The following is a 24,025-nucleotide window of genomic DNA, read 5'->3' on the forward strand; positions in this document are numbered from 1 at the left end:
ACAACCATCAGCCCCTCACCCAGGCTGACCAGGCACCAGCGGGGACCCCCAACCTGAAGGGGTTGTGTCCAGCCTGCAAACAGCCATCAGCCACTCACCCAGGCTGGCCACACCCCCATGGGGTGAGGGTTCCCGCTGGGGGACTTGGCCAACCTGCAAACAGCCATCAGCCACTCACCCTGGCTGGCCACACTCTCATGGGGTGAGGGTCCCCATTGGGGGCCTTGATCAGCCTGCAAACAGCCATCAGCCCCTCATTCAGACGGTCCATGCACCCCAGCAGGACCCCCCACCCTGAAGGGGGTGTGGCCAGCCTGAAAACAGCCCTCAGCCCATCACCCAGGCTGGCCAGGCACCCCAGCAGGGACCCCCACCCTGAAGGGGCTGTGGCCAGCCTGCAAACAGCCATCAGCCCCTTACTCAAGCTGGCCAGGAACCCCAGCGGGACCCCTACCCTGAGCCGGGACACCCTGCAGGGCAAACCAGCGGGCCCCCACCCATGCACCAGGCCTCTATTCTATATAATATGCAAATTGACCCTAACAGCAGAACGATTGGGAATGACTGGTCACTATGACACACACTGACCACCAGGGGGCAGATGCTCAATGCAGGAGCTGTCCCCTGGTGGTCAATGCACTCCCACAGGGGGAGCTCTGCTCAGCCACAAGCTAGGCTGATGGATGCCAGTACAGTGGTGGTTGTGGGAGCCTCTCCTGCCTCCTCAGCAGTGCTAAGGATGTCCGACTGCAGCTTAGGCCTGCTCCCTGCTGGCAAGTGGACATCCCCTGAGGGCTCCTGGGCTGCCAGAGGGATGTCTGTCTGCTAGCTTAGGCCCAATCCCCCAGGGAGCAGGCCTAAGCCAGCAGGTGGACATCCCCTGAGAGGTCCCAGACTGCGAGAGGGCACAGGCCGGGCTGAGGGAACCCCCCCCATGCACAAAATTTTGTGCACCAGGCCTCTAGTTATAGAATAAGACACTAAGACGGTGTTCCGGTAAGGATTTAATGAAATAATAGCCTAAAACTGCATTGTAGACCAAAAAGTGTTACAGAGTATTTTATTTCTCTATAATATTCTTCCAACACCTGCAGGTATTTACTCATCAATGCTTCCTTCCTCTTTCTTTTTCAATATCACCCCGGTTTTTAAATTCTTCCTACCAGCTTATATTTACCTTATCCCCTATGATAAAATAAAAGAATAACAAATATAATTACTTTGTCATATTTACCTTTTAAGTTACTATGTGTTTTCTTTCCTATTTTCTGGGAAACTTCTTTAAAAGTTTTTCTTTTCTATAAACATCTTCACAATCCAATTTTCTTAGCATCTTACATTCTAACTAGAGGCCTGGTGCATGAATTTGTGCACATTGAAAGGAAATTAATTAGAAGAAATATTTTAAAGGCCAGGGAGGGACTCTGGGAGAACTCCAGGCTGTATACAGCCCGTCTCGCCCAGTCCCAATTGGCCGGACCCCAGCAGCAAACTGACATACCAATCAGAGCATCTGCTCCCTGGTGGTCAGTGCATCATAGTGACTGGTCAAACAGTGGAATGAATGGTCGGACACTTAGCATATTAGCCTTTTATATATATAGATATCTTCCTTCTATCATCTGAACCTACTCATGAAGCATTTTAGGACGTTTCATCATTCTTCTTTACTTCTCTGCAGCATTTGACACTGTTGAAAATCACCACAACTTTCTAAGTTTGGGTGATATATTTGTTCTTCCCTGATAGCTTTGACTTAGCATTTACTTTCTCTACTTTCTCCCACCCCTACATGTAGGTGCTACCTAAAGACATGCCTTGCTGGTCTAATCTTCTTATTTAATTTCTTGGCAAACTCATCCATTCTCAGACGCTTATTTAATTATAAATTCCAAAAAGGTAACTATCAACTTGTCACTCCCCTTATACTTTGCCTCGACTCTGCAGCACATTTCCAACTTCCTCAGGTATATCTTTAACTTTCCATGACGTTAAAGAGTCAAAAGTTTCCATTCTGTTCTCCAAATATGAAAAGAAAGGTTGTAGTTCCTGAGGACTTTTCCTATAGGACCAGAGAAATCATGGAGTCTTTCATCAGGTCTAATTATTATTCAAATATGTCATTACAGGCTGAGTGGGGAGCAGTTTGCCCTTCAAATGTTTATTTATAGACTCTTATCTTAGTTCAGAAATTGCAGAAGGTTTGATTGATCAAACCCAAACAGCTTTATTTGGCCAGTTAAAAATACAGAATATAAAATTGGTTAACCAATGAAAACACAGATTTTAAAAATATAAACAAAAAATTTGGTTGACCAATTGAAATTGAAAAAAAATTAAAGACTGAGATCACATATTGCTAAACTATGAAGTAATAAAATGAGTAAAATTGTAGTCAAATCTTTGACAATGGAGTAGTGCATGCAGACACATATTTTAGTATTCAAGCACACCATGGCGACAATAGAGGAGTGCTAATAATCCTACACCAAAATTTTGATTTCAATTTTAGCATATTTCTAGTGTAAAACAGTGGCTAATTTTTATAATTAAATGTTTTAAGAATGTGTAATTCATCATGTTGAATATTTACATATGTAGTGAAAACAATTAAGTTGCATTATTTTTAAAGACAATTTCAAACATCTATTAAAACTCTTCAGCTACCTTTTCAATGGTACTTAAGACTCAGTATTATTGGTGCTGAATACTCCTGAACACATGGTTCAAAGTCTTCCCTTAACATTATCTCACACCCTCGAAAGGATCACCCTTAGTATCTCGAATCTGTTATTGCTGAAATCACTTCGCCGTATTTAAATAAATCTCATAATTGGTTTCCTTTTTAAACTACATTTCTGGTTGACTACAACAACCCTGAAACGATTGGTAGTCATTGCTTAAGACAGACATCACTAAGTGTGACAGTATAATCATAGCTTAAGATGTTGCACATTTACTGCAGTAGTTACCATAGAGATTTAAATTTTGCTCTTTAACAAAAAGTATATGAATTTGAATGCATTAAATTTGGCTAGCAAGGTGCATGAGGTTTCCTAACAGAATGCACACATATAGAAACGACATTTGTAATTTTGTCCTAGAAATCTTTAAGGCATCAAATGTAGGTATATAAAAATAATAGGTTTAATTACTTAAGTTTTTAATGGATACTTCATTAACTCTGTCACTTGAACCCTACTTTTGCAAAATACATATTTAATGGTTTAGTAATACTTCATTCATGTAATTTTCAAGAGAGAAAATAAAATGAAGGGGGGATCAGATATTCTAGCCTGAGCTTAGGTATTGCTCAAAGCACAAAGGAGAACCACAGGTGTATAGACTATAAATTGAGAGCTCACCTATTTCTAGCCCCTGCTTTTCTTCTGCTGTTTATAAAATCCTTGACTTTTTAATTTATAAATTCTTCCTGACTATCCTTGACCACAGAAATCTTTTTTTTGCTTTGAATGTAATGCACTTTATATCTGCACCTTGAAATGGCACCTTGACCATATTTCACTCTCCAAACTGATTGAGATCAAGAGCCATATCTTGTATGTATACCATTCACAGTGTCTAATGCAGGTATCCTATATAATAAAAGCCTAATATGCTAAGTGTCCAGTTGTCCAGTCATCCATTCAACCAAAGTGTAATATGCTAATGATATGCTAAGGCCGCTCAACTGCTCACTATGACATGCACTGACCACCAGGGAGTAGACAGTCGACCAGTTTACCAGTCACTATGATGTGTACTGACCACCAGGGGGCAGATGCTCCAACTGGTAGGTTAGCTTGCTGCTGGGGTCCAGCCGATCAGGACTGAGCAAGATGGGCCAGACACGCCCTGGAGCCCTCCTGCGGTCCCTCCCTGGATGGTCAGCCTCCTGAGTCCCTCCCCTGCCCTGATCGTGCATCAGTGGGGTCCCTCAGTCTGGCCTGTGCCCTCTTGCAATCTGGGCTGAGGGGACCCATTCCCCCATACTCCCTGATGCAGGAATTTCGTACACCAGGCCTCTAGTACATATACTAGTATAAATACTTATATTGATTAATGGCTAAAATGAGAGGATACTGATACCTGGCTGCTGCAAAGAAGTAATCTACAGTATAACGCAAACATTCCAAAATGCATTAAAGATTAAAAAAACTAACTAATTAATGGGGGTAAATGCCAAAGTCCATTATGATAATATCTGTAAAAGAATTCTATGAAGTGCTATTCAAATGTAAAGCCTCATCAAAAATAAACTGCTAGAGAGTGTGGCCTGGCCTGTTATGTTCATTTCTCTATCTCTAGTTTCTAGCACAGAGCTTGGTACATAGTAGGTGCATATAAATGATTCACTGAATAAATGAATCAGCCAAATATTGTCCTACAGAATGATTTATACTTTAGCCCTTGAATAAGAATGCTTTCCACCTCCAAAAGCTTTAGGATATTTGTGATCCTATAGACTTAGAAGGAGAGAATTAAGCATAACTTCACAGTTGCCCAAGGCTTTTTGCATTTACTCTATATTGCATAACGATCTATTTTGAAAGTTCCCTCTACAAAATTTGCACAGCTGGATGCTTCCTGTCAGTCTGAACTCAGCTAAAACACTTTCTTTGAGATCTTCCTGGACCACTTTGATGCAATGCAGTGCTCCACCACTCATTTTATTTTCTTCAAAGCACTTGTCTTTATCTGAAATTAACAGGCTAATTCTCCTGTTTACTCCTTTATTGTCTATTATCTCCCAACAGCATAATCTCATGAGAACAGGGACTGTCCTCGATCTTCCACTGTCGTCTACCTCCTTATACCCAACTACTAACAAATATTTTTGAATTAATTAGTAAAGTCTTTGAATTGTATATTTTGCAAACTTTGTTGGAATTTAATGACAGGTTTATCTCACTTAATCAAACACAGTATATATAAATGATTCTTAAAATTTCAAAACTAGAAACATTTTTGGAAGTTATTTAACTTTTCATTTCCAGAAAGAAAAATGGAACTTTAATTTGTAAAATAAAATCAAGCACCGCATCTTTAACTGCTACAAAAAAAAAAAGCTAAACATTTCATCAGAATGATTTAGGCGCATTTCAAATGTAAATAAGCAGGATAATTGCCTTAATTCTCACACCATTTTGTATGATTAAGGACCTTAATGAGAGGCTTTAGTAAAATCTTGCCATCACAGGAGATGTCATATTTTTCTGTACAATAATTCTGAGCACATTGAATTTCTTCATGGAGCTTTTTTTATTGTCATAAATTCAAACAGTTAAATTGAGGTCCTGTCTATTTAGAGTCAGAAGGATCATAAGGATTTTTAAGGTTAATGAAGGTGCATATTGAGTGTGTCCACTTTAGCAGAGAAGGGTCAGCAAACAGTCACAGAATTGGAGTGTGTTTCCCAAAGGTGACATTTCAGATATTTATATCTAGTATTGATCCTTGGTTTCTAAATGTACTGACACTCACTAAAAAAACAGGTGTTCCTGGCTTATTGCTATAAACAGGGAAATTCTGCTTAGTATGTTTGAAATATGTCTGTATTTGTTAAGGAGCAACATTTTATCATCGTTCAGAAATCAAATTCTTCTTTCTCGAACCTTTATTTCCATTCATTGGTTTAATTAAAGAACAAAAAGTTAGAATGATTTCCCAATAAGATTTATTTCCAATGTATATTTCTGAATAAATCCTGTACAAATGTCATTCACCTCTGCTTTCTATGTTAAGGGAAATGAAAATTCATATTTTACACAAGATTTTTATATATTTTTCACTCCATTTCTTTCCTTTTATGCATTTAATTCCTAGAAATCTTCCAGGGTTTAATAATTCCTGAATTCTCTTAAATATCTGAGTCTCAACTCTTTTAGGATGTCTGGTGAATATCACTCAGCATTTACTGGCAATAGAGACCACTTATGCTATAACTTTTTAAATTCGTAAATTTATTGTTGCACTATATCCTTTGCACTAATTAATACTAGAAAATTGTATTCCGAGTCTTCATAAATATCATTCACACTCACACAGACCCACATACATATAAATTTAGATATAGATAAATTGATATAAATAGATAAAGAGTAGAGAGCATAGGTTAGACATTAGGTGAGTATATTTGCAGGCTGATAAATATTCCCTGTTTACATTCTGCAGAGAAACACTCATATGATAAGACTGTGAGGTCATGGAAAAGAGCAGTGAATGTCATTGATCCAAGACAGCACTAAATTGTGACTGTGACAACCCGAGACATTTGTTTCTTAAAAAAATAGTAACAACTTTAGGAGATGATTAAGATGATAAAAGAGAAGCAGAGATTAATAACAAGTTCTAGTGTACCTAAGTCTTCTACAACGCCTTATATTTCTAAAATCATAAGTATGTCTCTATGTAGTATGTTTGCAAGGTGAAGCTTTACATCGATGGCTATTCCATATAAATCTATTCTCATGTTCTGGTTTTGAGAACCAGAAAGTTTTAATGAAGAGGTAGAGTAATCAAAGTTACCAAGCCTTAGGCTATTATAGTTTTAAATGCAAAACAAATTCTGCTACCGTTAGCTAACGTTCTCCTAAAGTTTGATTAATGTCTAATTTCCTGTTGTTCATTTGTTTTTTCTAAAGGAGCATATGAAATCATGTATTTATTGTATTTAACATTCAAAATAAAATTCTCACACTTTTATTTTTGGAAAAATTGAGTCATCTATAGAATCTTAGTTAAATATAATTATATGGCTCCTACTGACCCAATGTTTTAAAATGTATATAATAGATGTAACATAGTCTTTATAAACAATGTCTCAGCTATCTCTTACCCAGAGTTATTTTTTCTGTCATTTCAATTAAACAAAGAATAAGGAGATTCAATAAGGTATGTTTAAGCAATAGATTAAAGTAGAGTGGTAGCACAGATACCAGAAAATCTGATTGTAAACACAGAAACTAAAAATCCAAGTCATTTGCAATGTGCTTACCCTGCACCAAATAGGTAACCAGAGAGAAATGTGCTGGACAGTTTCATCAATATTGGCTTATATTCTTTTTGGTTGTTGTTGTTAATCCTCACCGGAGGATATTTTTCTATTGACTTTTAGAAAGTGGAAAGGAGGGAGGGGAAAGGTGGGAGGGAGGGAGGGAGAGAGAAACATACATCAATGTGAGAGAGACACATTGATTGGTTGCCTCCCACACACACACCCCAACAGAAGCCCTGGATCAAGTCTGCAACCTAGGTACCTGCCCTTAACTGGAATCAAACCTGGGACCCTTCAGTCCACAGGCCAATGCTCTATTTACTGAGCCAAACCGGCTAGGACAATATTTGTTTATATTATTTATGGAGGCTATACATGAACATGATGTCAGTTTATAACCTCTTAAACTTAAAAAAAAAAGAAGAAGCCAATAAGGGTACACACTTTCAGTAATAAGATGAATAAGTTCTGACATCTAATGTACAGTATGGTGACTATAGTTAATAATACTGTATGAAATACAGGCATACCTTGAAGATATTGTGGGTTCAGTTCCAGACCACTGCAATAAAGTGACTATTGCAGTAAAGTGAGTAACATAAATTTTTTGAATTCCCGGTGCATATAAAAGTTGTTTACACTGTAATGTAATCTGTAAAGTGTGCAATAGCAGTATATCTTAAAAAGCAACATACATACCTCAATTAAAAAATACTTCATTGCTGAAAAATGCTAACCATCATTTGGGCCTGTTGGAAAAATGGCAGCAATAGACTGTCTCTATGCAGGGTTGTCACAAATCTTGAATTTGTTAAAAAAAAAAAAGCGATATTTGAGAAGTGCAAAGAGTGAAGAGCAATAAAGCAAAGCACACACAGCAGCTATGTGAGGTGATGGATGTGTTGATTAGTTTGATTGTGGTAACCATTTCACAATACAGTACAGGGTAAGGCAAAAGTAGATTTACAGTTGTGAGCATGAAAAACAGTTTATTTTTGTATTATTATTAATTAATTGTATTATTTTCCATATGAACAACCGGAAAACCTAAGATGGCTTACCCCTGTATATCAAATCATCACATTGTAAATTTCAAATATACACAATTTTCATTTGACAATTATACCTCAATAAAGCTAGGAAAAGAAGAGGCTAATAAATCTTTATATTAATATTAAGAGTGCTTATCATATTTAAATTAGAGGCCCAATGCACGAAATTCATGCAAGGGCCGTGGCCCTGGTCCCCGCCCATGGCCAGGGGCCTCTGCCGCCTCTGCCATGGCCCCCACCCACTGTGGCTTTGTCCAGAAGGAAGGACATCCAGAAGGACGTCTTATCTAATTAGCATATGATGCTTTTATTATTATAGATAAAAGTGCTCCACCAAAACCATTTCCACCAAAATTGTGGATAACATGAACTTAAGTTAAATTCACTTAACTGCAATTTTTCTATTAAAGTCTGTTTTTTATGAGCAACTGAATAAAACAAAAATACTCAAGTTTTAAACACAGACAATCCATTATGCTCAGATTTATATGAATTAAGTTTTTTTAAAAAGACAGAATTCTAAAAGAACTAGACTTTTGTCTAAATTTATTTCTGTCTAACAAATTATGATTGACATTTCCACTTGTCAAAATCATTTGGACATTTCTAGAAAATTCTTTACTTTCTTTTAAAAATCTGGATACTACAATCCCCCCAAAGTCTACAAACCTTTGCCTCATTTACCATACTGTTCTGTTCGATAAAACCGTCCGCCTTTCATTTTTCCATTATTTATGATGTCTGCTTCCATTTCTTTTTCACTTCATTGCTTGTGCAATTTGGAAATAAGCGGATTTCACATCATAGGGCATTTCACTTGGTTATATCCTTCAGATAAATTTACTGCTGTTTACATTGTGATTTTAAAGACAAAGAAAAATTGGATCATTTCAAATAAATCCCATCCTGTCAATTAAAATATTGCTTATTGACAAAACTGCCTCTACTTTTTAAGGGTAATGATAATAAAACTAATATTTCTGCAGTACAGAATAGTTTATTAAAAACTCCAATAAGTATTTTCTCATTTCCACACAATTGTCTTAAGAGGTAGATTTTTGACTCAGATCAGTAGGGTATTTATAAAAGTAGGCTAAGACATACTGAGGATCTAGACTGAATTACACATGTTTGCAGTAGATGATACCAACAATTACATTTTTCTTCATTTGTTTCTTTTTGTAGATGCCAGCAGTGTGTGTGTGTGTGTGTGTGTGTGTGTGTGCACGAGCACGTGCGCTTTAATATTTAACAGCTTTATTGAATACTAGAGTCCCGGTGCACGAAATTCGTGCATTAGAAGGGGGGGGGGGTCCCTCAGCCCGGCCTGCACCCTCTCCAATCCAGGACCCCTCGGGGAATGCCCGACTGTCTTTCACAATCCGGGACCACTGGCTCCTAACCGCTCACCTGCTTGCCTGCCTGATTGCCCCTAACCCCTCTGCCTGCCTGCCTGATCGCTCCTAACCATCTCTGCCTGCCTGATCGCCCCTAACCACCTCTGTCTGCCTGCCTGATCACCCCTAACTGCTCCCCTACCAGCCTGATCGCCCCTAACTGCCCCCCTGCTGGCCTGATCGTCCCTAACCGCCTCTGCCTTGCCCTGCATCCGGGACCCAGAATTTTCTCCTCTGGCCGGTCACAGGCACCCAGGACCCAGGTTTCCCTCCCTCTGGCTGGCTGCAGGCACCCAGGACCTAGGCCAGCTTTGCCCAGGCCGGCTGCAGCCGCAGGGGACCATGGGCGGGCGGCTTTGCCCAGATCGCAGCCGCAGGCACCTGGGATTACAGGACAGGTGGCTTGTCCCTCTCCCGGGCTGCAGCCCCAGCCACTGGCGCCCAGGACTGTGGGGCGTGCAGCTTATCCCTCTCCTGGGCCTCAGCCTGGCTAGTCCCACTTCCTCTCTCATGAGCTCATTTGTGCCTGGCTGGTCCCAATTCCTCTCTCTAGAGCTCATTTGTGCCTGGCTGGTCCCTATTCCTCTCTCCCCAGTATGGAGTGTCTGAGCCATTACAGCAAGAGGGCACGATGACCATTTGCATATTAGCTCTTTATTATATAGGATAATTAAAATACATAAAACTGCATATATTTATAATGTACCATTTGATAAGTTTTGGCTTATGTGAAACCTGTGTAGCTTTCACCACAATCAAGGTAATAAATATATACATTATCCCCAAAAGTTTTCATATGCCCCCTTGCAATCCCTCCTTCTAATTCTGGTCTCCCACCCCAATTTGCTGTCCATAGACAACTTGTCCACTTTTTGTCACTTTAGATTAGTTTGCATTGACCTAAAATTTTAGATTTTAGTCTAACTTTTGTCAGATTTATCACTATTTCATATCTTTGATTCTATTTTAAATGACATTTTATTTAGATTTTTTATTGTTTGCTGCTAATATACAGGAATACAATTGATTTTTATATAATATTCTTGTATCTTGCAAACTGGGTAGATCACATGCTTGTGTTAGTAGCTTTTGAAATAAATTCCATTGAATTTTCTAGATAATCATGTCATCTGGAATGACAGTCTCACTTTCTCTTTTACAATATGGATAGCATTTGTTTATACTTTTTACCTTCTTGTACTGCCTAAAACCTCCACTATAATGTTAAGTAGAAGTGGTAAAAACCAATACCCTTATCTTTTCTTGATCTTAAGAAGAAAACATTGGTCTCTTAATAGTAATATGAGGTAGGCTTTTCCTATAAGCCCTTTATGAGGTTGAGGAAGTTCCCTGCTATAAGTAGGTTGCTCAGGGCCTTTTTTTTTTTTTTTTTTTTTTTTTGGTGCTTTTGTCCTTTTTGTTTTTTAATCAGGAATGGAATTGGATTTTTTCAAATGCTTTTCTTGCCTCTATTCAAAAGATCCGTTGACTTTTTCCTTTTTGATGTGTTAACATGGCAAATTACATTGATTGGTGTTTGAATGTTAAATCAGCCTTCCATTCCTGGGGTGAACCTCACTTAGTCATGATGCATTTTCATTTGACATATTGAAAAGATTGATTTGCTGAAGTTTATTTAGAATTTTTACATCTATGTTCATGAGGGGTATTGACTTGTGGTTTTCTATTCTCTTAATGTCTGTCAAGTTTTGTTATTTGAATAACGTTGACCTCACAGAATGAACTGGGAGGTATTATCTTCTCTTCAATATTCTGGAAGTTTGTGTAAAACTGTTCTTATTTCTACCCAAAACTATGGGTAGAATCTACCAGGGAAGTCATCTGGCAAGCAGGTTTCCTTTGTGAAAAGTAGTTTTATAAATTACAAGATTCTTTCTTTCTTTTCTTTCCTTTTTTTTTTTTTTTTTACTAGTTTTTAGGGCTGTTTGGTTGATCTACTTCTTGTGGGCTTTGATAGTTTGTCTTTTAAGGAAGTTGTCTATTTTATTGAAGTTGTCAAGTTTACTGCCATAAGGCTGCTAATATTACTTTATAAGCCTTTACTATCTCTAGCATCCACAATGACGTCACCTTTCTCATTCCCAACATTGGTAATTTTTCTTCTCTTTTTTCTATGACGTTTGGTTAGAAATTTATCATTTTACTATTCTTCTCAAGGAAACTTTTTCTCTTTTACATTTTATCATTTCTGCTTTGATCTTTATTATTTCCTCCTTCTTTTTTCGATCTTTATTATTTACTCTCCTCCTTTTCCTAGTTGTTGAAGGAGGAAGCTGAAGTCGTTGACATTTTCAATTTTTCTTTTTTCCAGCAGAGATGTTTAGTGCTATAAGTTCCCCCTAAGTATTACTTTACTGGCACTACAAACTTTGAAACACTGTGCTTTCCTTTTCATTCAGTTCAAAATATTATTAATTTCACTTTGAACTTCTTTTTTGATCCATGGGTTATTTAGAAGTGTATCATAGAGTTTCCCAATATTTACTCTTGCCTGTGCCCCATGAATCAGGCTGGCTGGAGAGTACAGCCTACTATTGCTGGTCCTAAATGAGGGACACAGAGGTCTCTTTCTCATGGTTCTTTCCTCAGCTTGGGTCATTTTCTCACATATGTGCTGGTCAGTTTAATATTGAGTTCTGTTTGTGCAGCTTTCTCCTCTCTGGTACTCTGTCCAACTTCTAGCTGCCTGATCTTCCTCGTCATTCACCTCCAACTTCTCAAGTCATGGAGTCCACTGGGATCTGCGCAGGTCCTCCTTCTCTTTCTGAAGCCTCCCCAGCTGCTCTGGCAGTAAAGCTGAGGCAATTGCTCCCCTTGTTGTGTCCCACCTCTCGGAGACCACTGTCCTCAATGACCAATGGCTTAAATCTCTTATTTCATATACAGTGTTATGTCCATTTTTATTGACTCAAGTGTGTGTGTGTGTGTGTGTGTGTGTGTGTATGTTCATGTGCAACCCCAGTAACTGTTATGCCAAGTCTAGATGATTCTTTAAAAATAATTATTTTATTAAAATTGATTATGAGTATAGCTAAATTTTTTATACTCTAGGTTTTCAGGATGTCAGTAGTCATCTCAAAGGACATTGCAACAGTCAAAACAGAAAGTGTTATTTCTTTCCTAAAATCTAATCTCTTTTCTGGGCAGGGGAGTTTTAGAACCACATCTTAACTAACAATTAGGGAAGTAGTAATTTATGTTAGTATTGCATATTCTAGCTTTAAAGGTATTTTCATATACATTCTCTTCATTGATTATCTATGGTCAAGGACTGATTATTAAGGGCAAGGTTGTTATTAAGTGAGGCTCAGGAGTGTCAGGACTTGCTCAAAGTTGCACAGCTTATAACCACAACAACAATTGCTGCCTTTTATTACAGACTTTGTGTGGTTATTGGGGTGCTCAATACTATATACAGAGTTTTATTTAATCATCTCTGAAAGCATATCAGGAAAGTGCTACAAACTTTCTTAATGTAGATATGGAGAAACTAGAGCTTAGGAGACATACTACCTTTTCCAAACCATCTTATATAATAAAAGATCAATATGCAAATAAACCAAACAGTGGAACAATAACTGATCGAAGGAACGACTGGTCTCTATGACGCCCAGTGACCACCAGGGGGCAGACGCTCAATGCAGGAGCTGCCCCCTGGTGGTCAGTGCGCTCCCACAGGGGGAGAGCCACTCAGTCAGAAGCTGGGTTCACAGCTGGCAAGTGCAGCGGACATCCAAGGCAGTCGGACATCCCCCAAGGGCTCCAAGACTGCGAGAGGGCGCAGGCCGGGCTAAGGGACCCCCTCCCACACACACACACACAAGTGCACAAATTTCGTATATCAGGCCTCGAGTACAGCTAATAAGTGTCAGAGCTGGGACTTGAATCCAGGCTGTCAGACTCCTAGATCCTTCTTGTAACTGTTGGTCAGTCATTCATGGCAGTGGGACACTCTTCTGTGTCCCTTAATGATTTCTCACTTTTCTCCCCCATGACCTCAATTGGTTCAACAATGGCAGACTATCTCATTTTAAAATGAACAAAATATTGTGCATTTTTGGAAATATTGCTCCTGTGCTATTACTCATGAAAGGCAAGGTCTTTTGCTGGTAATGCTTGTTAGGTGGTATTTATGCTGACATCATAGATATTACTTAAAGATGACACTTTTGATGGTAAATATACATATCATGGGTCCATTTTTTTATCAATTATTTTATACTAGAGGCCCAGTGCATGAAATTCATGCACTGGGGGAGGGGGTGTCCCTCAGCCCAGCCTGCACCTTCTCCAATATGGGACCCCTCGGGGGATGTCTGATGGCCAGTTTAGGCCCGATCCCTGTGGCATCAGGCCTAAATCGGCCGTCGGACATCCCTCTCACAATCTGGGACTGCTGGCTCCCAACCGCTCGCCTGCCTGCCTGCCCATAACCATTTCTGCCTGACAGCAGTTGCCCCCAACTGCTCTCCCCTGCCAGCCCAATCGCCTCCAACTGCCTTCCCTGACAGCCCTGTCACCCCCAACTGCCCTCCCCTGCTGCCCGGGCACCCCCAACTGTCCTCCCTTGCCAGCCCAGTAACCCCTAACTACCCTCCCCTGCAGGTTTGGTTCCCCCCAACTGCTCTCCCCTGCTGGCCCTGTTGCCCCAACTGCCCTCCTCTGCTGGTCTGATCGCCCAGAATTTCCCTCCCCTGCCAGCCATCTTGTGGCTGTGGGTGGGGCCATCTTTGAGGGTGGGGAAGTCAATTAGCATATTCCCTCCTTATTGGCTGTGGACGCCGCCATCTTTGCAATGGCGCGAGGGTCACTTAGCATATTCCCTCTTTATTTAGATTGGATGGATATTCATTACTGAGTTTCTCCTATCTAAAATTTCAACTCCTACTAATCTCCAACATTTACCATTTCATATTCCACTCCCTTATTTTTCTATATAACTCTTATCACCAATATATTAATATACAAGGGTGGGCTAAAGTAAGTTTACAGTTGTTCATATAGGAAATAATACAATAATTAATAAATAATAATACAAGAATAAACAGTTTCACTTACTCACAACTGTAAACTTACATTTGTCCACCCCTATATTTTACTTTCCTTGTTTATTGTCTGCCTCCTTCTCTAAAATATAATTTCCATAAGGACACACCATTTTGTCTGTTTTGTTCACTACTGTATCCCATGCACCGATTGAATGAAAATTCAATAAATGTCAGCTAAATAAATCAACATTTGTGTATAGACAGTATTCTTAGGATTTATGTTATTTGGATGATTGTTGTGGAATGGAGTAGAGAGCAATATCTGAGACTAAGCTTTCAGGAGTATTAGCATCTACCTGTACATATTCTCACTGCTATTATGTTATATACCAAAGGAAACTAAAGCCCATAACAGGAATATAAGATCACTAGATGAGGCAGCCATCTCAGAAGTGTGGAGGAAGATCACGTTTGCATGTTAGCTTCTCCTCTCTCTCCTGATAATATCATCAGCAGTTAGGACTGACATGTTATGGAGGGATGAATCTTAATGAGGAGGTAGCAGTGTGGTAATTAGCAGCATAGCTGATGGTCTCAGAACACCGGGGTTGAATTCTCAACTATTTCACTTAATAGCTCTATAAATATTAGAAGTCACTAATATTTTAAGCCAAATTTATTTATCCTGAGACTTCAAGGAATTCTTCAACCCTATGAAACTGTTAAAACCTACTGTAGGAAGAGACTGGATGCTTCTCTCTGGGGAGATCTAGAGTTTTCATCAAATTTTCAATGTCTCAGAACTTACAATACTCTGGGCATCAAAGACCAAGTGATATTGTTATAAATAAATCTGCAAGATGCATTCCTTTGGATTGGCTTAAAGTCCCTCAAGGCCAGTCAGACTTGTGATATTTTGCAAGCCATTAATATTTCTCTGTTTTCTAATTACCTCAAATCTACATAAACCAGAGCTGCAAAATAGAATTTCACTATGATTACAATCACCTTTCCACAGTTGAGGTTAAATGATTTGCCTACATGACAAAGACACCTCATACATACATTTATTTTTAAGAAATTATATTTTATTGTCAATAATAACTATGTATCTCTCTCATAGGAATGTAGCTTATTGAGAGTAAAAGCATCATGCTTTACTCATTTTTGCGGTCTCAGCATCTAGAAAGTATAAAGCACGTATTACACACAAAAATTTGTTTGCTCTATAATAACTGAGCTGGATATTAGTCTCAGGTCTTCTCATTGTAAATCCTCAGCATAGTCCCATTTAATTCAGTCACATCTTTTCATAAAATTAGTCTAATGGGGAAGTCTCTTTCCTTTGTTAATATACTGTTTCAGCATTTTTTCTTACTATCTTCCTCAGCTAGGGAACTAGTTATTAAGCGAACTGTTCTATTGATATCATGGAAAGGAAAGTAAGCATGAATCAAGAGTCTAACAAAAAGCGAAATACATAGGTTGTTTCTATTGAAATCAGATGGAAACTAAAGTCAATGATATATTCTAAAACAATTGAAAAGTAGTCACTTATGAATACTTTATTTTTTAATAAGCTCAAGCAACCAATCACAGTAAACCTCCTATATCATTTTCTAGGGATCTGATCATACTTAGGGCCACTAGTTGCATTCACTCTGTCCCCCTGGTATCTGCATCAAATATTATCAAATTTTCACATTTCATATTCTCAAGTCTTCTTTTTTGATACATTTATACCTCTGTTGCATTTCCTGATTGTGTTCTTCTGTTTTATTACACTAAATTACTCCTAGACACATTTTTAAATCAGATGAAGAGTATCCACCCAGCATTGGAGCTATGTATTGAAAGTAATGGGAGTCCATTTGCAGAGAATCATAATTAACAGGCAAGGAGAATAGAGGTGAATAAAAATCTTAGGAAAGAATAAAAAAAGTGGGCAGTAGGATCACAGATAATAGTAATATTCGCATGTTGATTTTTTTCTTATGTAATCTCAGTGCAATATCCAAGGAATATTGGTTTATTAATGTGTAAATACTCTCATCATTACATCTAAGATTAAGAGCAAACTGCTTTTAAGGTTTGAATTTCCTTCCTTCCTCCCTCCCTCCCTTCCTCCTTTCCTTCCTTCCTTCCTTCCTTCCTTCCTTCCTTCCTTCCTTCCTTCCTTCCTTCCTTCCTTCCTTCCTTCCTTCCTTCCTTCTTCTTTCTCTTTTCTTCTTCCTCTTCTTAACTGTCATTTGTTACTCTCTGCACTTTCTGAACCCCATGAAGTAAAAATTTTAGGACCCCAAATGTCCCCAAAGGTTATGCAAAGATGCATCATGTGCCTGATGCAAGAACACATTCCTGAGTATTGTACCGAGACTGTAGAGCAAGTTGCAATACACTATAAATATATAAGCAAATACAGAAAGAATAAAATTCCATTAACTAATGATATTCTCAGACATCTGACTATAAGAAAGGTTTATAGGCAAAAAATTGTATAACTAGGTCATTCTAGTACTTATAAAATAATTCAGATTATGCAAGATCCATTAAGTTTCATATTATATAAATTCAAAATAATTCTTAGCTTCAATTTGGAACATTTTCTTACAGAACATTATTATATTTTGTAAGTGAAAAACAAACTTTACTTTCTAAAGTGTATATATAAATCTATATATCATTGATAAATATATCTAAACTAATAATTTCATTGCACAAATAATTTTGGCAAACAATAGTGTTTTGAATATTTCATGTTAAATTCTAAAATGGAAAAAATAACAGTGCTACTAACTTATTTCACTTAAAATGATAATATATGTGATTTGAAGAAAAAACAACAGTATGTTAGCACTTTTTTAATAGCATGAAAGCACATTTATGTGTCTGTATTTTAAATTTATGAGTACAACAAAATCTTAAAAACGTTCATATGTTTCCTAAATCATATATATGAGGGAGTAATCTTTAATTTTTATTTACCTAGAAGGTCATTTAATAAGTGAATTTGCATTATTTAAACTGATTCATCAAACAATGTCTATGATTGTAAAAGTAGTCATACTATACACAGAATTATACAGAATTCCTTTCACCACAGATTATTATTAAAATTATTTGAGAATAGCATTTGCAAATTCAGATAACATAGTTTCAGTGCAAAAATACACATTGATTTTATAGGGAACTGCTTTATTGAAAAAAATAAAGCACGTCTTTATTTCAAACACTGAAAGACAATGTCTTTGTACTATGAATAAAATAATTATTTTTGAAAACTTAAAAAAATACCTAAAATTTCCCATTTAACAGTAAATATTGCATGCAAAAGACTCTAGCAAATCTTTTTAATAAGTATTAAAATGACCAACAGATCAGCAATTTGCATCACTTCACAAAGAAGATTCCACAGTAAACGACTAGGTCTATGTGTGCATGCAACAGTATAGTATGTTTAGAGTCAAAAAAATAAAGGAAAAGGCAATTACCCTAAAAGACATTTCAAGATTCTCTCCACCCCAGATATCCATTCCTGCATCGTAAGTTCCTATCTCTTCAAAGTAGTTTCTGTCAATAGAAAATAGGCCACCAGCCATAGTAGGGGTCCTAGTTGAAAAAACAAAACAAAAAGAAAAGAATAGCTTTTGAAAACAATATGTGGAGTTTAATGAGACTGTAGCAAATATCTTTGAGACATTTTACATGAAAAATAATACTACTCAAAAATCTCAAACTGAAAACATAAAGCCAAGGTGTAAGAGGTTTTAAAATTAGTAAATAGCATTTTATCATATTTTCTATAAAACTAAATTTAGATTAGACTATTTTTGTTATAGGTGATCATACAGACACATGGAAGGAACACAGGGCACTTATGAGGAGGGCATCTACATTCCTTTTGAAAGCCAAAGAGAAGAGAAGTTAGTGCTCTTTTTACTACCCTTTAAGAGATTACTAATCATGAAACTGCCAGTTGTGATCTTTTGTCATCTGATTATAAATCATTTTCATGTGAAAATGGGTTTTCTATGGAAATATCTATAGCCTATATAAATATGAAAAATATTGAATGCTATAACATGTTTATAGACAGTTAAGTAATGAGAATTACAAAAGTATTTTCAAACATCAGAGCTTTACATCTAATCACATATTCTTCTCTTTACCCAACTAAAATAATACAATCAATCATATAACACTGGAGAAACATAGATCCCTTTGCTATGCAGAGATTTAAAGTAAATTTGGCACAGATGCTAACACTTTTCCCTATAAATAAATGCTTTTGGTTCACACATTCGAAACTTCTCTATAAGAACTAAGAAGTCAAATGTTTCCTTTTAAATGGTTAATTACTTTTAAAAGATCATTAAAGCAATGTTGATGCGTGAATTATACAAGTCTTTCTATACAAGTATTATAAATTTAACTAAAAAAGTGTGGCTTAGTTGATTGGGCATAGTCCCGTGTATCAAAAGGTTGCTGGTTGGATTCCAGATCAGGGTACATGCCAGGGTTGGGGGCTCTATCCCTGGTAGGGAGCTTGCAGGAGGCAGTCTATTGATGTCGCTCTTTCTGTCTCCATATCTCTTCTCTAAGATCAATAAAATATTCTTTATTTTTTAAAAAAGAAAGAAAATTCTAGTTGTTCACAACTGGATCTGTCTACAATAGCAATTATTATTTTTGAACATTAATTGTGCACATTAGCACACCTGACGAACTTCAAAAAAAAAAGGCATTTCCATGCTTGGGTACCACTCTCCATAAATTCAGATTTCATTAACAGGAGGTGGGGCCAGACCTTGGATATTGTGTAAAGTTCCCAGCTAATTGTAAGGTGCTGTTCAAGAGGAGAAACACTGGTCGAGTAACTGATTTGGAATGTTCATCCACCTAGTCTGAGACTGGTAAAAAACAAAACAAATGTTTTGCTTTTCTTGAAATTACATCCTCTTCTGCCACAGGATATGCTCATGTCCTCTAATTGAACAGTACAGTTGAATGAAAAACCACCAAATAATATTGTACTTGGATAGCTACCAGACTGTGAAGTTCCTGATTTCTCCCTGCGCTCTCACTGCTTTATACGCAGGTAATTAACTGCCCATCAGTTGGAGAAGCACAGGCTCTCTTAGTCTCGGGGCAGTTTTATTACCTCTGGTCTTGCTGAGCTCCTATCAGGAACAGCATCACTGACCTTCTGAATTATAATGAGAAACACTAACAAAGTGAAACAGATGGTACTTATGGTAGCCACAACCTTCACCTGACTGGGGTTTTGAAACTCTGTGGCAATAACTATATATGGTACTAGAGTGATGGACAGCTTATATAATGAAACGAGGAACCAAAAACTGCTGCAATTATCCTGTCATAATGCCACCAAGTGCTTAAGAATGTTAAGTGATGCATTTTTAATGATCAGTTCAGAGTGCCTATCCACTTATCTACTTACTAATAAAGGACTAATGCATTCAAGTTAAATACCAGTATTGATTTTCATCTTTCATTTTGGTCATAATTCCTATAAATGTGTGAGAAATGTATAATAAGTGGCTATAATAAATCATATATTTACCATAGGAATGACCCAAAAAGTTTCATTTAGTCTTGAAAAGTAACAAAAATAAAATGGCAACTCAAAAAAAAGAAAATCCTGTGTTTCTGAGGAAATAAGCTGCTAGAGACAATTTTTTGTCTTTGTAATGTCAGCTCTCTCAAATAGTCTATGGACCATTCCTTAAATGATATCTACAGCAAAAGCCAGTGTTACGCAACATGTTCTGTTCTAAGTCAACTAAATGAACAATTTATATATGCCTGTGTGAACCTTAAGTGTTCCGGTACCTGGAAGATAAAGACCTTGATTATAGTTGAATTATCTGAGATTATATTCTTTTTAATATTTTGTTTATACAATGTCACACCAACCAACTAATTCATTCAATGGAGGGGGTGGGGCAGAGCTTAATGGCTATGAACGTGACCTACTACATAGTAGGTAGGTGAAGATGAATTAATAGAAGAAAAACACTTAGCACAGTGCTCAGCACATAATAAAGTTAGGTCATATATCTTTGTTGTTGATGTAATCATTTAAACAAAAGACTTGAGTGTCCTTAATTTTTAGCTCCCCACAAACATACCCTCATTTTGGATTTCAAAATCATTTGGAACTATTTTCATATCCAAGACATTGAACTCTGAAATCTGCCACTCTGAACACAATTTTCTATTTTATAAGCCCTCCTGTTTCAATCCATGGAAGTCATTTTTTATTCTTCATTGGTGATTTTGGTTTCTTAGCTCTTCAATGTTCTCACATAATAATCGCCTTCAGGAATTGCTTTCTTTCTCCCACTGCCTCTCCAAGATTCAGTAATGTCAAGGAAAAAACTAGCCTAATCCCCTAGGTTCTCTGCCCTTGACTTATATAACTCATTCTCTTTTTGTAAATATAGTACCTGGGTAAAATTAACCTTTACCTCATCTATTTATGCTCCCTAGACCCACAGAGTCATTGAAAAAGTAATATGAGTTCAACTGGTCATACTGGAAGTTCATGTTATTATTGACTCTCTGCTTAGTCCAGAAATTGCTAAGGATCCTTGTATCTATGTTTATTTGCTCACTTGTCTCATTTTAACTGAAACTTTTCCAAAAGTTTGGGACGCTTCTCTAGAAACTAGAGATTGAGTCAATGCATAAAATGTGAACTCCCTCACTCTCTACCTATATCTCTCTCTAGATAGATGATACATTGATAGATAGATAGATAGATAGATAGATAGATAGATAGATAGATAGTTATTTAAAAGTAAGTGGAAAAATAAGTTGTCATAGTTATTTTTAAATAACTACTTATTTTCTTTAAAAAAATCTTTCTGACTCTGCTCAGGGTGCTTTAGCACAGAACTGAGAATGTGCTATTCCTTTTATATCTGCTTCTCTTTCAATGTCCTCTATTTCCTTCCAGAGCCTTAATATAAAATGATGAAAATGCCTTTCAGCACCTTTAATTTTTGTTCATTCATTCATTTCCCAAATACTTCTAATTTCTTTCCAAAGCACTTTTGCTGCTTCTCTGTGTTCTGTTATCATGGTCACTATCTAATTTTAGTGCCATATTTCTGTGTGTTAATGGAATCCTCTTGCTTTTAGAGTCTGCTGCTTCCAAAATGTATTCTATAAACCACAGCCAGATTAATTTCTTTAAATTAAAACTCTCTAAAAAATGCTAACCAGATGTTCAAAACCCTATTTTAAGGAATAAATGCTAGCTTCTTATCCTGGCACCAGGGATCTGGAGTCACCCAATGAGCTCCATCTATCCTTTGAACTACTTCCCTGTATTTAAAGTGTTTAGCTTTTACTACTAAACGTTTCACACTTTCTCACCTTGGTACATATGTTCAAATCTATTTGTCACTTTCATTTTCCTTTTAAACACCTGCTCTATTCTTAGGCCATTACAAACACAGATTCCACGCAGTCTGCCCTTAGTACAATCTAGATGTAATAATTCCTTCTTCCTTCTATAACACCCTGTTTCTGCCTCAAGGCACTTGTGACTGTTATCAAATATTATATATTATGTCTATATACATTTTACTACTTCTGTAAGAATACTCAATATATTGGTTTAAAAGCATTAGACTATTAATATATGTTTACTGAATAGGTAAAATTTAAAAATGAGCAATATATTTCATGGACAAAAAACAATCTATTTAAAAGTTTAAATTACTTACAATTTTATTTTTAAAACTATAACAAAAATCTTGGCTCACACCTGATAAACTGATGAGTAATAAAAATATCTTCATTGATTCCAAGATTTTTAAAGCCTTTAAAAGGGGTTTTGGGGGTTCAGTGTGATAGTACTTCAGAATTAAAGATATAAAGATTTATAACAATGTAACATATTAAAGGACTCCAAAAAGTATTTGACATAAAAACATAACTGTATCTTTTAAGCAGAAGTTGAAAAACTTTTTAAATGATAAAATAAATGTGATTACTGAGTGATGTTAAAATGCAATGCCTGCATTTTCACTGAGAAGATAATGTATCCTACATTTCACACTGGGATTATCACAATATGTGTGAAAAGCAGGCTCACAGTAAGGAGTCTCTAAGAGTCAGCTACAGTTAGTTTTTATGAGTATGGTCTTAGTATCTAGTTCAAAACTCATCCCCACAGATGACTTTCAGCAAGCCACCTAAAGTCTGTGCCTCAATTTCATCATCTATAAAATGGGGACATGTGTTAATGCATGCAACACTTTAAGCATAGAACCAACAATAGTACAAAGTAAGTACTACACATTATAAATATGATTTTTACTTAAAAAGAAGAAAACATCTGTGTTTGCCAAGATTACAATCAGCTTAATATTTTATTGGTTTTAGAGTCCAATTAATTTTTAATAGAACTATAGTATTTTAGAGCTACAGAACCCTACAGATTTTGTCAACAAAATTTAGTCACAATGTGTTTAAATGACTTGTTCAAGGACTACAAGTAGTGAGTGGCCCAGTTAAAAAAACAAACAAACATATTTTCTTTCTTTCTCTCTTTCTTTCTCTCTTTCTTTCTCTCTTTCTTTCTCTTTCTCTCTTTCTTTCTTCCTTTCTTCCTTCCTTCCTTCCTTCCTTCCTTCCTTCCTTCCTTCCTTCCTTCCTTCCTTCCTTCCTTCCATCCTCTACTAATCAATGGTCTCCCAGTTGATCCTTTTAACTTATACAGTGAAGAATTTGAGGTAACTAATTCAAAATACATTTTTCTGATTTCCAGTTCCAAATTTATGTACCATGTTTTCCTGTGAATTTTAGCACTGCTTTTCAGAGCAATTTCTTCAAAGTTATATAAACATAATTTCTTCTCACTATTTTTTCCTATGCTATATCAGGATTTTATTTAATCTTACCTGGCAAATAACCAAGGTGTCAGGAGAAAAAAATCTAAAGAAGATTTGAGAGCCTATAGCTCAGCTTTAAGCTGTTATTTGCATTGGTCAAATATCACAATATGTAGAGGCTGTTAGTATTTATAGCTCTACATTACTAACATTTCTCATATAGTATAAACCATAATAAAAAGAAATGACAAACATAAATATTTCATTATGTATACATATGTGAGGCATAAAAATCTAAAATAGTAATATAATTTTGATTTTTTAATACCATAGAATATAATGACTTCATTTGGTTAAACATTTGGCAGGTTTTGAAATCAAAGGGAAATTAGATGCTGAGTCTCTCTTCTTCCTTCCTTAATCTGTCCACTATACCCAAATATAGAAAGCAGAAGAGAGAGAAAAGAAGCAAAGGCATAACAAGTATTTTATTAGAGCAATGAATAATCAAATGTTGAATGCAATTAAAGGATTTTACAGATAAAAAGTGGGAAGTTCGGTGCAATATTGCACACCATGACACTCATTTGACCATATGTTTGGGTGAAATGATACAGTTTTCTATAGAAAAGAAACTGTTACTGTACGAGTTTATGCTGGCTTAAGCTGTAAGCAAGAAAGCTTACTCAAATCCTGTGGAATC

General features: G+C 36.7%; 1 protein-coding gene across 4 annotated transcripts in view; it reads right to left on the reverse strand.

The window, feature by feature from the left end:
- Nucleotides 1-24,025, reverse strand: part of GALNT13 (polypeptide N-acetylgalactosaminyltransferase 13) — a 393,823-nt gene that overhangs the window by 154,666 nt on the left and 215,132 nt on the right. For all 4 annotated transcript variants that reach the window (XM_023756129.1, XM_023756128.1, XM_023756131.1 and 1 more), the window contains exon 6: nt 17,947-18,064. In XM_023756129.1, coding sequence (XP_023611897.1) covers nt 17,947-18,064 — 118 coding nt within the window. The remainder of the gene's footprint in view (nt 1-17,946; nt 18,065-24,025) is intronic.

The sequence above is a fragment of the Myotis lucifugus genome, unplaced genomic scaffold (genome assembly GCF_000147115.1).
Source record: "Myotis lucifugus unplaced genomic scaffold, Myoluc2.0 scaffold_89, whole genome shotgun sequence".
Lineage (NCBI taxonomy): Eukaryota > Metazoa > Chordata > Mammalia > Chiroptera > Vespertilionidae > Myotis > Myotis lucifugus.